The sequence below is a fragment of the Sinocyclocheilus anshuiensis genome, unplaced genomic scaffold, assembly GCF_001515605.1.
Source record: "Sinocyclocheilus anshuiensis isolate Anshui unplaced genomic scaffold, SAMN03320099.WGS_v1.1 scaffold3302, whole genome shotgun sequence".
NCBI lineage: Eukaryota > Metazoa > Chordata > Actinopteri > Cypriniformes > Cyprinidae > Sinocyclocheilus > Sinocyclocheilus anshuiensis.
In genome coordinates, this window is record NW_015541055.1 from 25,634 (window position 1) to 41,092 (window position 15,459).

General features: G+C 34.9%; 2 protein-coding genes across 4 annotated transcripts in view; one reads left to right on the forward strand and one right to left on the reverse strand.

Annotated features, from left to right (window-relative positions):
* Positions 1–5,912, forward strand: part of LOC107690649 (protein arginine N-methyltransferase 8-B-like) — a 12,244-nt gene extending 6,332 nt beyond the window's left edge. For both annotated transcript variants that reach the window (XM_016489031.1, XM_016489032.1), the window contains exons 5-10: positions 373–515; positions 1,547–1,634; positions 2,089–2,204; positions 4,124–4,274; positions 4,348–4,469; positions 5,816–5,912. In XM_016489031.1, coding sequence (XP_016344517.1) covers positions 373–515; positions 1,547–1,634; positions 2,089–2,204; positions 4,124–4,274; positions 4,348–4,469; positions 5,816–5,899 — 704 coding nt within the window. In that variant the 3' untranslated portion in view covers positions 5,900–5,912. The remainder of the gene's footprint in view (positions 1–372; positions 516–1,546; positions 1,635–2,088; positions 2,205–4,123; positions 4,275–4,347; positions 4,470–5,815) is intronic.
* A 400-nt stretch (positions 5,913–6,312) lies between these two features.
* Positions 6,313–15,459, reverse strand: part of LOC107690648 (ras and EF-hand domain-containing protein homolog) — a 12,113-nt gene continuing 2,966 nt past the window's right edge. For both annotated transcript variants that reach the window (XM_016489029.1, XM_016489030.1), the window contains exons 2-17: positions 14,608–14,981; positions 14,197–14,308; positions 13,892–14,075; positions 13,650–13,796; positions 12,818–12,908; positions 12,081–12,176; positions 11,781–11,968; positions 11,622–11,693; positions 11,498–11,543; positions 10,812–10,903; positions 10,234–10,714; positions 9,686–9,824; positions 8,785–8,866; positions 8,307–8,523; positions 8,097–8,173; positions 6,313–7,420 (exon numbers count right to left, since the gene is read on the reverse strand). In XM_016489029.1, the coding sequence (XP_016344515.1) occupies positions 7,333–7,420; positions 8,097–8,173; positions 8,307–8,523; positions 8,785–8,866; positions 9,686–9,824; positions 10,234–10,714; positions 10,812–10,903; positions 11,498–11,543; positions 11,622–11,693; positions 11,781–11,968; positions 12,081–12,176; positions 12,818–12,908; positions 13,650–13,796; positions 13,892–14,075; positions 14,197–14,308; positions 14,608–14,889 (2,394 nt within the window). In that variant the 5' untranslated portion in view covers positions 14,890–14,981 and the 3' untranslated portion in view covers positions 6,313–7,332. The remainder of the gene's footprint in view (positions 7,421–8,096; positions 8,174–8,306; positions 8,524–8,784; positions 8,867–9,685; positions 9,825–10,233; positions 10,715–10,811; positions 10,904–11,497; positions 11,544–11,621; positions 11,694–11,780; positions 11,969–12,080; positions 12,177–12,817; positions 12,909–13,649; positions 13,797–13,891; positions 14,076–14,196; positions 14,309–14,607; positions 14,982–15,459) is intronic.

Here is a 15,459-nt window from a genome sequence, read left to right on the forward strand (position 1 = left end):
TTGATACTACCAATAATATTTGAACTTTTAAAAATGTAAATGTAAAAACTATTTAAAAGATTTTACATAATAATTATAGATTATCTAGTTTCGATATTAATTATAATAATTATTAAATATTACATCATATTGACACATTTATGAGTAAAACAAAAAATGTGGGGCGAGACTTCCACAAAGTCCACAAAGGTCCACAAAGGTTTTATCCATTAGGAATTAGTAATAAAGCAAAACTGGAAATTTTGTTTTACCTAAAATTATCACTTTATTGTTATAAATATATTTTAGAATATTTTATATTTAATTGTACATTAAATAGAACAAAATCAGCTCATGAATTTACATTCTTGCATTTTTCTGTGCATTTTACAGTTATCACCATCATTAAAGGGAAGGTGGAGGAGACTGAACTGCCGGTGGATCAGGTGGACATCATTATTTCAGAGTGGATGGGCTACTGTCTTTTCTACGAGTCTATGCTCAATACTGTCATCTACGCCAGGGACAAATGGCTGGTCAGTGTGTGTGTGCATGTGTGTGTTGGCTGTCACAAGGCCAAGGTTATGTGACTAATTAGAATGTGAAGCATGTGTCCATGCTGAGTGGCTAGTCATTGGGCTGCTGATGAATGTCTACCACTGAATGACAGTTTGGTCCAGAGGACAAGTGGCTTTTTTACATTTTTATGGAACCATTGTGTTAGTTCCAGGGCATTGTTTCACCCTAGGGTTATTTTTATGGTGCATTGAACAGGAAGGAAAAGAAAGAATGATGTGAAGTCACTGGAATAATAGGAATATAATCACGCATATGCCAGGAACACGTTTTTGAAGATTAAAATATTTTATGAGGGTAGTTTCAGCAGTGTCCTGTGGTGTGACAAGATATAATTAATCTAAAACCATTTAAAAGATTAGATATTAATAAAAGATTTCCATCTAATTTAGATAATTATTCTATTATATTCATATTATTTATAGTGATAATATATTAAAAATATTAAAACTAATTAAAGGATTTTTAGATAATAATTATAGATTATTTAATTTAGATACTTATTATAATAATGATTATTATATTACATTATGTTGACTTATGACCTCATTTTATTTATAATGATAATATTTCGACAAATTCTAATTCAGAATATTTAAAAGATTTTAAAATAATATTTGTATAATTACTAAAATATTATATTATGTTTTATGACCTATTATGTATACTACTACTAATAATAGTTGAACTTATATTTTTAAATTAGAATTTTTAAATTACATTGTCAATTTATGACATTGATTATAACAATAACGATAATAATTATTATATTATATTATTATTATATTGTATTGTGTTTTATGAGCTTTTATTTATGACCTATCGATTTTTTACTACTACTACTACTACTATTACTAATAATAATAATATGTGAATTTTGTATTTTTAAATACTAATTTAAAAATACAAAAGTAAATTGGACATACGTCAACTACCCATAAATCTTTTTCAGATGTGAGATCTGTAGATTCTCTTTCCTGTCATTTTTCAGAAACCTGGTGGTTTCATGTTTCCAGACAGAGCGACATTGTATGTGGTTGCCATTGAGGATCGGCAATACAAAGACTTCAAAATCCACTGTGAGTACAAACACTTGCATATACACACACACACACACACACGCCAAGAGTCAACAGGTATTATATTAAATGAGCATTTAATACTGTATCATATCTCTTTCTCGTTCTGCAATGTGGCTTGATCAGTGTCTCGTTTTGGATCCCACACTTATTTAGCTTAAGAAAGAAAAGAAAAACACTAGGAAAAATTCCTGTTGGGTTCCATTACTCCCCCGCAGCAAGAGGTTTGCTTTTTCTCCATCCCTTTCACTCCCTCCTCCTTGTTTTGGATGGAAGTGTGAGATTGGCTTCGGCCTAACGCTCATGTGATGGGATGTAATCGAATGCTGCCAGACACAGAGGAGGCAGGAGTCTATTTTAGGGCCAAATGAAGACGACTAGACACAGCCAGACAGATTTTCTACTTTTCAGAGTTTTAAAATGTCTTAAAAATATATTTTCTCTGTGCTTGCAGGGTGGGAGAACGTCTATGGTTTTGACATGATGTGCATTCGGAACGTTGCTATGATGGAGCCCCTGGTGGACATAGTAGATCCTAAACAAGTCGTGACCAACTCCTGCCTCATTAAGGTATGGGTATATGCTCTATATGTGTGTATATGTGAGCAAGATCTGAACTGAATCATAGTACTGATTGACTGCGTGATAGGCTACTTTGGAACACATTTAGCGTGGGTGTTACATAACAGAATAATTTGCAGTAAAGAGCGCCTGATGACAGCGTGGTAACGTGTGTTCATCTCAATACATGCACAAACACCAATCATTCATTTAAATTAGCCAACACAAATGAGTCCTCATGGGATATAATGCTAATAATATCATCATGTAGGTAATTTGAAGGCATATATTTTGTTGTAATAAAGTGTCTCATGCTATACAGTAGGAAGGAAAAAACACAAATGAGATTTCTTTAGTATCTCAATTATTTCTCCTAAAAAGGAATGAGATTAAATTCATAATATATATATATATATATATATATATAAATAAAATAAAATAAAATAAATTATTATAATTATTTTTTAAATGACATAATATCTAAAAGTTTTTGATACTATTGTCTTTTATATTTCATTCACAAGTAGCAATTTCTACTTGGAACTTGAAATAACAAAAATAAATATATGCTTTATTATTAGATTTTCCATTACTTTTTAATATTTGACAAATTTTCAATTACTTTTTCAGGTCTAGAAATCACACTTTTAAAATTCCCTCAAATAAGGAATTAAAAAAGAAATACATCTTTATTTTAGCTACTTATTTTAAATAATTTTAAGCCATCACGCAAATAGCAATTTCTACCCAATAAAATGTGACAACTGAAAAAAGTTTATATTTATTACAAAATTTTTCCATGATTTTTTAAAGATTTGTATTAATTTCCATGAGTTTTTCAGGTCTAGAAAATCACAATTTTAAATTTTCTCACAAAGTATATTAAAATAAGAAATACATCTTCATTTATTCATATAGCTTATTTCTAGCTTTTTGTTTCGCATTTTAAATAATTTTAAAGGTCCTGGCACACTAACTCCGAAATTTTCATATGTGTTTTTTCGTATTCATCATATGCAGAAAATCAAACTTGATCCGAATTTTTTTTATGACGGACGAAAGTTTCGGAGACAGTGTGTAAACGTGATTGAATGTCTCAAGGTTTCAAATTGTGCTCAATTTTATCTAGATATCAAAGTTTAATAATAATCAGAGATCTTAGTATTAATTCTCAAAATATCTGATCTATGCTATATATATTTCCATATCCGTAATTCTATAGTCTTTCATTACTTCAACAATTGTCTCTTTTGTCTTGGAGAAACATCTGAAATTAAGTTAATATATTTAAGTTTGTCTCATTTAAGAACGTTTTCTCTAAAAGAGCAAACTATGAGCAATAAAATCCTCATTTTCATGAGCAAGTTTGTGATCTGTTTGACAGTGAAGACATATTAAATGTCAAAAATGTCAAAAGAAAAAGAGACAATGTAAGGGACAGAGAGAAAGCTGGATAGCCACCAGCAAATGAACAAGAAAGAACGAAAGAGAAGGCCATGCTTTCAGCGAGGCTCTGAATCACCTGAGGGATCAAACTCTTTGAAGAGGAGAATGATTTGGGCCTCTTTGTGAGGTGTACTAAATGAAAGGGTCAATGCTGCTACTGAGCGGTTGTTCGCACAAAGAGTAATAGGATCTTTGTTCGCCAAGGCCGATGCTTGTGCCAACTCCTCTACTTATACAGGCACCAATATGGCCACATCCAAACAATAAAGTCTTTGAAACTGGATCTGTTGAGATGTGTGGGTTAAGGCTATATGACATAAACCGCATTACACTTCAAGTTTACAGTAGATCACAGCTGAAGTATCTCATAACTGATCATCAAAGGACTGTTAGTTCTCGTATGCGGGTCAATCATAATCTCTACATACAGTAAACAAAATATGTATTGCCATAAAGTGTGAGACGTGAAATGTCGCTTCCAGGAGGTGGATATCTACACGGTGAAGCCGGAGGATCTGACGTTCACCTCGGCCTTCTGCCTGCAGATTCAGAGGAATGACTATGTTCACGCTCTCGTCACGTACTTCAACATTGAGTTCACCAAGTGTCACAAGAAAACAGGCTTCTCTACAGGTTCAACCATCACTTATCTTATTATCTTTTACAAATAAATTTGGTACTAACCGAGTCGTACATTCCCTTCAAGCCCCCGACGCTCCCAGCACTCACTGGAAGCAGACAGTGTTTTATCTGGAGGATTACTTGACGGTGCGGAGAGGAGAAGAGATCCTGGGCAGCATCATCGTGAAGCCCAACGAGAATAACGAGGTGAGGCTGTAAATGGAGGTGGTGAGAAGTCGAACGTTTAAAACAGTGGTTCTCAACCTATTCGACCCATTTGATCCAAGGCTGCCCACTGTCAAATACAATATTTGAAGGTCCCGCAAGATATTTCTGGTACTTCTACTGTAATGACAATGTTGTTTATTTTCAAACTTTTTTTAATTAAAAGAAACATGACAATATATTAAAATAATTAAATTAAATTAAATAATTATTAATATTTAAAATAATTAAATTCCAGAATTTTCTGAACTGAATGTTCTTCAGGGTTTACTTTTCATTACCAAAGAATTTACAAGACTTTTCTAATTTGTGATTTCAGGTTTTAAAATTAAAGTTTTTTAAATCATACTTCATTCACAAATCGCAATTTCTACTTAGACCTTGAAAGAACTAGAAACAATTTATATGTATTACATTTTTTAAAAGACTTTAAGATTTGACTAATAACTTTGTCAGGTATGGAAATTACACTTTTAAAATTCCCTCATATAAGGAATTGAAATAAGATATTCATCTTCATTTTAGCTGCTTATTTTACATCGTTTTAAGCTAATGCCACTTTGCAAATAGCAATTTCTACCCAATAAAATAATTTAGAACTTGACATAACTGAAAAAAAAAAAATAATAATTCATGTTTTTTTCAATTAATTCCCACCATTTTTTAGGTCTAGAAATTACACTTTTAGATTTTCTCATACAGTATAAAAAATATTATATTTCAAAAAGTTATAAATATTATTAAAATATTATATTTAAAAAACAATTTAGTTTGTTTTTGTCTTATTTTAAATCATTTGAAGCCATCTTGAAAATAGCCATTTCTACCCAATATAATAATTTAGAACTTGACATAACTGGAAAAAATTATATACAGTGGGTACGGAAAGTATTCAGACCCCCTTCAATTAACCATGACTTTTTAAAATTTTTAATCTTTTTTAAAAATTACATTTTCTCATACAGTATAAGAAATTAAAAGATTATATTTAAAAAAATAGCTCTAGCTTTAAAATTTAGCTTGTCTTGTCTCATTTTAAATCATATTAAGCCAGTGTGCAAATAGCAGTTTCTCCAAGATAAAACAATTTGAATAACTTGACATAATTAGAAAAATGTATATTTATTCTGATTCCGATCAACGGTTTATAGTACATTTCCAAGAAATACATCTTAATCTTAATTTTTAAGCTATCTTGTGCCCCACTTGGAAGTGTGCTGAGGCCCCCAAGTGGGTCCCGGGCCTCTGGTTGAAAACCACTGGTTTAGGAAAAAAAGAAAGAAGATGACAAAAAAAGTACTGAAGCAGCCAAATTTGATTTCTTCCAGCGTGACTTGGACTTCACTTTTGAACTGGATTTCAAAGGACAGCTCTGCGACGCAGCCATCTCCCACGACTACAAGATGCGGTAAAACACGACATGCATCCTGACTCGGGCCACCGTTTCCCAGGGAGATTCGGCAGAGAGACGGATTGTGCCTCTCCTCTGCCTCTGTCTGGATCAGAGAGGCTGCTGAAGTGCAGGACCCGTCGGTGATGTCATTAGTGCCAGTCCAGCACTAAAAGCAATTTTGTCATCACGTGTCACGTTCTTAAATGCACATAGAGGATAGACTGTGAAAACATCACTTTGAATGTAACTGTTAATGAGTCTGAGAATGTCAAAGCTTGTTTATTTAACCTTGTAAGATAGGAAAGTGTTACCGAACAGTATATGCCAATGTGAAATTGTGCAATAGTGCCTCATCGAACAAAGGCTTCAGTTTGGATGCATACATGAAAAGAGCATGAATGGCATTTTTTCACTTCATTTTTGATGTTTTGCTTATATTTAAGTGCTTTTATTGTGTTATATTAATTGGGTTAGTGTTGAGTTGTTTAATATAGTGACCACTGGCATGTTTTCTGCCTTTGCTTTATTTGAATTCATTCAGGTTTCACTAAGATTTTTCTAAAGGACCTCTAAGAGCAGCTACACTATTTTAAATCATTCTTATCAAAAACAGGACCTACAAGATTTGTTATTTTAGTGTAACATAATGTGACAGTTTTAACTTAAGAGTATTTTTGGTTTTGTGTTCTTGGTCAATTGTCAAGTCATTGTCACATACAATTTTTGTGTAAAATGATCCCAGAGCAGTTCAGATGAAGACAATGAATGAGGCTCAAAATGTTTGATTATGAATCCAGCCAATGTTCTTCCCTCAATAATATATTTGAAGATTTCGGTGCTTCATGTTGTTGTCATCAACTGAACGGTCTCTGCGAATGGTAACTGAAACACTTCTTGTTCATGCAATGAGGTTTTACTGGCCAGTTTGAAATCCAGGTTTCATGATAAAAGCAAGACTTCAGGTGGGTTGAATGAGGCTATTGCATTGCTAAATAAATGGGAAGTAACAAACAATCACATTTTCTCCTGAATTACTTTGCTCTCACTCACTTCGTTGTATGGGATAACGGATAAGTTGGTCACATGCAGCTTGACTGAACACATTTTCTCAATAAATGTATTGTGATTGACAATTGGTATCGTTAACAAATAGAATATGTACAAAGATCATTTAAATGAGGTGATAAACTGTCCTAAGAATCTATAATATACTTCATCTACAATTGGAGACACACATCAGATGTGCACAGATATACAATGCTCTTTGACAAATGGACATGAAAAACCTTTTTACACTTTACACTATTAATTTTTGATACAAATATAAGTGAATTTGTCCTCTTTCAGCAAACATTAAATTATTTACATTGAGTATAATGGGGTTTGACGATGATACGTAAAGCTTAAAGTGATTTCACCTGTGTGTTTTTTGGTGTGTGTTTGTGTGTGTGGTCACTTGCAGCAGGCTTTCTTCTTTAAAGGTTGATCCACCAGTCTGACCGTGTTTACCCATACTCTGTCTTCCAGCTCCCTCAGGACCCTTAAAGCATATTAATTAAAATACTAAAATTAAAATAGAACAACAATAAAAATATGAAAAAATAAATAATAATAAACAAAATAATAAAAAGCAATAAACAAGTTGCATTTACATATAAGTATTCATTAAAATACTTATAAATAATATAAAAATAAATATAAATAAATTTTAATTTGAAATGCATAATATTAAATATTAAATTACATATATAAAAAATATATATAAAAAGTATAAATTTATATATTTTCTAAATATTTTTTGGTTGTACAAATACGCTATTCGCACACGTTTCACTCCCATATTTAATTTATTCAACAGCTTAAAGTGTCTGATTATAGTGGAGTTACTGAGATAAACTTAGAATCAGGTGATCTCAACATGGCTGGCACCAGGCATATTTAGTGGGCCTGTCAAAGTAAATAAACTACATAAGGTTCGCACAATCTGTAAAGTCGCATATTTGATCACACTTTAACAATAAAAAAGAAAACTGCAAGCTTTCTGGTTGACATCTGATAATGTTTACTGTCGGTTAGCGGTCTCACAGTTTTATAACTGTCTCTTTTTTGTGGGTTGCACTTGCAGCCCTGACTGAGGTGTTACAAACATCACAGCTAAACAAAATATGACAATGTTTGATAACATGTTGCATTCATTGTGTTTTTTGAGCTCTTACCTGGCCAGATGAATCATGGCCTCCAGCACATTAGCTCCAGTATAAGCACTGCACTCGTAGAACATCAAGTTTGCTTCCTATCAAATACAGCAAACTACTATTAATCTCTGCTTACTGTGTTGAATAAGGTGATGTAGAGTAAAAACAAAGCCTATTAGGTAATATGAATATTTTAAAGGGATATACTGTGAGCACAAGAGACGTCCACACCTCTGCTAGCATATCGGCCTCATTTGTCTGCACTTCTCTCTCATTCTCCTTGTCCGATTTGTTGCCAAGGAGCATGATGGGTATAGGGTCGCCTACGGCCTCCAGTATGCTGGCCAGCCAGGGGCGGACTGATCTGAAACTGTCCTCCATTGTGATGTCATAGATGACCACCACGCCATCTGCCTTACGGAAAAACTGCTTGGTACTGCTGCGATACCTGCAGGGCACAGTGACATTGCTTTTATTAATGCTGGATGTTTATCATCAGTGATAAGCGAGATTATGTTTTGGTTATGCAATAGATTACTCTAGACAACAAGGCTTTTAGAGCTGCTTAAAAGGATAACAGCACATACTGAGGAACAAAAATAAAGAATATAAACTGAAGCTGAATCTTAATGTTTTAAACAAGATGATATTAATTATATGGATGCACAACTCGATCCTGCTTGTGCTATGTAGGTATCAGGGGCCTCACCTTTCTTGGCCTGCAGTGTCCCATAACTGAAGAGCCACATGACTGTCCCCCAAATTCAGTGTCCGCACACTATAGTCAATGCCTGCACAGCACAACACAATTTAAATGTTTTTTTTTTTGTTGTTGTTTTTTTTTGTTTGGTTGGTTAGTTTTATGTATGCAAAATTATAAATTTGTATAGATGCACACAAAAAATAAATGCATAAAAATACTGTTAAAAACATGATTCTTTATGAAATCAAAACAGGCAAAATAATAATAAAAACCTGCAGTAAGGTATAATTGCCACTAGGAGGTACTGTTGTGTAATATTTCTGTGTGTAACAAAGTGTATTGATTGAAAGTAACTAAATGCCTAAAAAGCTCCAGCTTTGTTTGTTTGAAGAAGCCATTTGTTGGTGATTGTACCTAATAGAATTAAATTCATACTTTTTAAGTTTCCAGATTATTTATGAAACCACTACAACTAAGAGCTACTTTGCAAATGAATTGATGTTGTTTGACATAATCTTCTATGCAATGTGTGCCAGGGTTTAAATGCAGGGAGTGTGACTTCTCAAGCTCTTTCATGTGATGCTGCCTGCTTTAAGGAAGTCATCTGATATAGCATAGTAGGCTTTAGTTAACACACTTACACACATTTAAACACAATGCAATGAAAAGCACAAGAACGATGCACAGACTTGAGTTGTCAAAGGTTGCTTTGGTTTGAAGGGCCGTATTAATCACAACAATTAGCACAAGAGAGAGGGGTAATCCATTTTTCTAATCAAATAAGGCAAACTCCAGTAAATGGGCAACCAAGATGCAGGACATAATTTTCTGAAATCCCCCATTGCAAAAAGTCATGTGTTAAATTATAATAAGTTCAATTGTAAATTGGAGTGGGAGAGCAACTTACCCACAGTGGCTGCGGTGGCCGAATGAAACTGTCCATCACAGAAGCGTCGCAGCAGAGCGGTTTTGCCAACGCTGGAATTTCCCACCAGAATGACCTTAAAGAGGCGCTGAAGGGATGCAGCGGATCTTTCTGCAGGACCCTGCAGCCGAAAATACCCAGAGTGATCGCTTAACACTACAGTTAAAGGCCAGTTTTGTTGAAAAGTGCACACAGGGATATAGTCTAGACCAGCGGTGTCCAAACCTGTTCCTGGAGGGCCACGGTCCTGCAGAGTTTAGCTTCAACCCCATTTAAACACACTTGAACCAGCTAATCAAGGTCTTCAGACTCACTAGAGACTTCTAGGCAAGTGTGTTGGAGCTAAACTCTGCAGGACATTGGCCCTTCAGGAACATGTTTGGGCATCCCTGGTCAATATTAACGGTCTCTTGTGCTAGAAATATCCATTTTAAACCCTCTCTCTTGAATTAAATAACTTTCTATATGTAAGATTTCTATATGTTAATCACTTCTGTTATGGTAATCAACATCTCTGAGGGTTCACTTGCCTGCTGGAGGGTCTCCTTTCCGACTGGCTGACCCCGTGCAGATGAGGGTATGTTTCCTCTGATCCATTTCTTCTTAGACGGCTTCTTCACTCTAACTGGTGGTGGAGAGTCAGCAGAAGCCAGGGATGCATTGGACGGGTACAGGGAGCTTGACTTGGTCAGACTGACCTGACCTTCTTCTTTGCCCCACTCTTCTTCTTCACTTAGCTGATGGAGGAGAAGGTGAGGGTCTCCTTGCAGCAGGTGTGGGAGGTGATCCTCCTCGATGGATATGACTCTTCGTAGAGGCCATCCATCCGGTGGTCCATCCTCTACATCCACTCTGTCATTTACACCTTCTGAGTCCCCAGCTACTTTTTCAGATCGCCCATCCACCTCTGGCTTCCCATCATCCCCTGTGCTGAAGGGTGAACAGAGACCGTTTGCTAGAGAGGAGGTCTTCCTGTTAGAACGCTGAGTCACTTCCTCTTTATCAACTTCTCTAAAATGACAAAAAGAGAGGTGAGAGAATAAATGTTTCTATGTCAATAAATCATATATTTAGGTATTCTAAGAAAATATATGTGAGGATTTCTCACTTTTTGACAGATGGTTTTCCCTCAGTGTATTTAATTGAGGATGTGCTCGGTCTTTGCTTGCGTGAGGATTTTTTCATTGAATTACTGCGTTTCTGATTTGAAATATGAGGAGATTTTTTTTTTGTTTTGATTGCTCTTATTAGATATACAGGTATAAACTGAAAGTCAAAAATTTGAACACACCCACTCCTTTTCCATTATTAATATTTTCCACATTTTAGAATAACAGTACAGTCATCAAAATTATGAAAAAACAACTGGAAATATGGGAATTATTTTATGAACAAAAATGTCTTATACTTAAGCTTCTTCAAACTAAACTAAAATAAACCATATTAATATATATACTGTGTATATATATATATAGAGAGATAGATAGATAGATACCCTTTAGATCAAAACGTTTTTAAAGGGAAATCGCATCATATGACCCCTTAAGATCATGATAAGCATAAATTAGTGTTGTTAAAACTAAAAAATATAAACATTTACTTTAATTGAAATCACATAAATGTACTATGATTTAAATTATTAAAACTAAAATAAAACTGAATGGACATAAAAAAAAAAAACACCAACAACAACAACAACAACTACAACACAAAATAAAAAAGGCTATATTTTCCACATCATTTTAGAAATGGAAAATATAAACATAAAAAATAATTTAAAATTGGTAAACTTACCAGAAAGTTAATGTCTCGCTCATCTCGTAGATGTTTATTCATTTCTCTGAAAGAACAACATTTGATATAAGATTTTTGTTGTTTGTCTTTATCTACAGCATATGTGAGCATATACTAAGCTCACCTGAGTAGATCCAACTGTTTCATCAAGCTCTGTTTTTCTCTCTGTAAGCCTTCTGTGATTCTGTACATCTCCCTGTGAGGGGAAAAAGTATTTGTGTTTATGAGAAACTCTAGACACTGGTGGGATCTGAGTGTGTATGTAACAAATGCACAGACTAACATCTCTCTTTCCTGCTGTAGTCGAGAGGCCTGCTCCTGCAGAATGCCCAGCTGCTCCTGAGCCAACACTAGCTCCTGACAGGTGTGCTCAAGTTCACAAGACAGCTCCTCGTTGGTCATTTTGAGCTTAACGTTCTCCAGTCGACTCACCTGGTGTTCGCTATGAAGGTCACGACATTGTCGCTCCAACTGAAAAAATAAAGACACAAAGAGTGACTTGAAAGGTGTGAGTTGAAAGAATGCGAGTTGCACAAAAATATTAGATTTTGTAAGATCATTACTGTTTAATCGTGGCACTAACCCTCCTCTGTTTTTGGAAAAGCTGCTCCAATTCCCGTTCTTTACAGCGGAGCCGCTGTTGGAGGTCTTGACTGCGTGACTGCAGATTTTCAGAGTCCTGGAAGAAAGAATTAACATACTAGTCAATTTCAGTTCAGACAGCCTTAATCTAAACCCACCATTTTCTCTCAGCCGAGAACAAGTGATAACAAATGCACAAACTGTAATATAGTTTGAAACTTAGTAGACTAGGCAGTATCAGTTGTATGAACTGCACACATACACTGCTGTTCAAAAGTTTGGGCTTAGTCATTTTATTTTTATGTTTTTGAAAGAAGTCTCTTATGCTCACCAATGCTGCACTTACTTGATCAAAAATACAATAAATATATAGTGAAAAATCTTTAAGATTTAAAATAACTGGCAAAGCTGAATTTTCAACACTAGTCTTCGGTGTCACATGATTTTGCTGAAGAAACTCATTATCTTATTATTATTATCAAACATGTTGAAATATTTTTGTGGAAACTGTGATGTTTTTTTCAGGATTATTTGATGAATAGAAAGTTCAAAGTTTAAAAGAACAGCATTTATTTGAATTTTTTTTATATATGAATGTCTTTACTGTCACTTTTGATCAATTTAATGTGCACTTGCTCAATAAAAGTATTCATTTTTCTTTAAAAAAACATCTTACTGACCCTGAACTTCTGAACAGTATGTAAAAGCACAGGCAACAGTTTAAAATAATGTTTTTACCTTCAGAATTGCTCGATCTTTTTCATTAATGATCTGTTGCTCCATTTCCTCGTATAATCTGCAAATTTCAGTGTCATGTGTGGCTGCTTTCCTGTGCAATGAGACAATGGCGTCTAATGTTTAAACATACATTTTAGCCTAATGCAGTGGTTCTCAAACCTGTCCTGGAGTACCCCAGCCCTGCACACTTTGTATGTCTCCCTCATCTATCACACCTGATTCAACTCATCAGCTCATTAGTGGAGACTGCAAGACCTGAAGTGGGTGTGTCAGATATAGGGAGACATACAAAACATGCAGTGCTGGGGGTACTTCATGGAGAGGTTTGGGAACCACTGGCCTAATGCAATCAAAAGTCAAAGATATGCCACAAACAAGCCATTCACATAATATTACACCCCAAATTTAGTATTTACATTCAAAAACACTGGCTTAGACATTCACATCCAGTTAGGTAATAATTAAAGGATCATAAGATTTCACAACTACACAATAGAGCCCAATATTCTTATGACAGATAAGACTTGAACACAAATGGGCAATTCTTTGCATATCTTTAACGAATACAAATTGCAAATCACATCATTCTGACCTAGATTTAAACAAAATATGCTTTATTCCCCCCAAAAAAGTATGTAAAATCCTGTTATCTCTTAAACTTAGTGATCACTGGATATGGATAGAACAGCATTGTGTATAGAGAATTACATTAAGCCTCTAAGCAGAGATTATTCACAAATAACATTGTGGAAATTAAGAATACAAAGCAGATTATTCGTTCTTAAACATGGGTGACTTTAGATGGTACTGCTCTCTATTCATTCTCAGTCACCTCCTGAGGGCACTCTCCATCTCCTTCCTCTCTTGTCGTGCCTCTTTGATTTGATACGTGACACGGGCCAGGAACTCTTCAAAGTTGGACAAGAGGTGAGGCTCATCTTTCCTGAGCTGAGCCCACAGGTTGCGAACCTCACTCGGGCTGAAATGAAGAAGAAACTGTTAGTACTTGTAGCTATATAAAACGTAAATGTAAAGCATTTTGTGCAGAGCAAACTGTAAAACACCAGTACTAACTCTTCAAATACATTGCTAGCACCCAAGCTCTCCATCAACATGCTGAAATGTCTCTCTTCATCATCCTCGTTCTCTGACAGCTGTTCATCCCCTGAACTCTGAACAAGAGCTTCTGGAACTATTTGAGAGGATGCAGTCATTAGTTCCTCTGTCATAGAGACTCTCCGTCCATAAAGAAAGTTACCTGGGGAACAGTTACAGATACTCCTTGGAAAAGTTTCATTTGCTGTGCTATAAATATTGCAGCAAATAACACATCATTTTTTGAAGAGCTCCTTTTGTCTGGAAGGAGATGATAAACTTACTAAATCCAGAGGAAAACTCTCCTAGCGTCAGGTATCCATTTTTGTCAAGATCTAGTGAGTCAAAGACGTTCTCGAGTTCCTCAGTAGTGAGTGGCAATTCTTTGTGCAGCCTCTAAGAAATAGATGGAAAAATGACATCAACAATTTTCTGCTACTAGATATTTTACCAGCCTATTATGAACATTGTAAATAAAAAAATAACTTTTAAATAGGAAGGTAAAAAAATGCAAGATATGCACCCTAAATATTTAGAACCAAAACTTTGATGGCCATAGAATGGCTAAAAAATATAAAAACCTAATTTGAATAGACAGAGCTGTTTGGTTATACTAAAGCCACGACAGACAAAAAAAAATAAAATACAATAAAATAAAAAACAAATGGTGTCCCCTTTAAGGACCCCTGCTTTACCGTCATATCCGTACGTGTGATGAAGCCCTTTCCCTCGCTGTCACAGATCTGGAAAAAGTCCTCTTTTTTGTCCAACATAGCAATGTGTCCCCATTCTGCCTCCTTATTCACACTTTTGCTTGACTTTTCCTGCTTCTCATCCTGGTCTGAGCCACTGCTGATGACCTGTGTGGAACTATCATGTCCAGTCTCTGACATGATTCCAGTATAACTTGCCTTGACTGTCTTAAACAAGTCAGGATGCAGTGCAGGTGAGAGACGTGACTCAAATGGGCTGGACATCAAAGCTAGGTCCAGTACGAAGAATTATCCTGATTAATTGAGGAGATGTAATGCATTGCTGTCTTGAACTGAATCTCTGCTGTGGGTCCCAGCTGGAAGTGCAAGAAAAAGTCATGTCAACAATCCTTTGACTTTGAGAAGTGAAATGCAGATTATTGTTGTATATGTGTTTGTGTGCATGCAGCAGAACAGATTTACAAGCCTTGAGCTTAAACTTCAGCCAAACTTTGGCTTTGAATAAGAACTGTAAAAACGAAACATTTAATGTTTAATTGAACACTTGAATATTTTAACTCTAAGTAGGGCTGCACGATAAATCGCATGCGATATTTAACGCGCATACAAGCCTTGAGCTTAAACTTCAGCCTCACTTTGGCTTTGAGTAAGAACTGTAAAAACGAAACATTTAATGTTTAATTGAACACTTGAATATTTTAACAAAATTATAAGTTGCTAAATATATTTAGAATAAATATAATTGTATGTGTGTGTGTGTGTGTGTGTGTGCATATATGTGTGTGTATAATATATATATATACACCTAGCTACGTGTACTGTGTTAGGCTAACT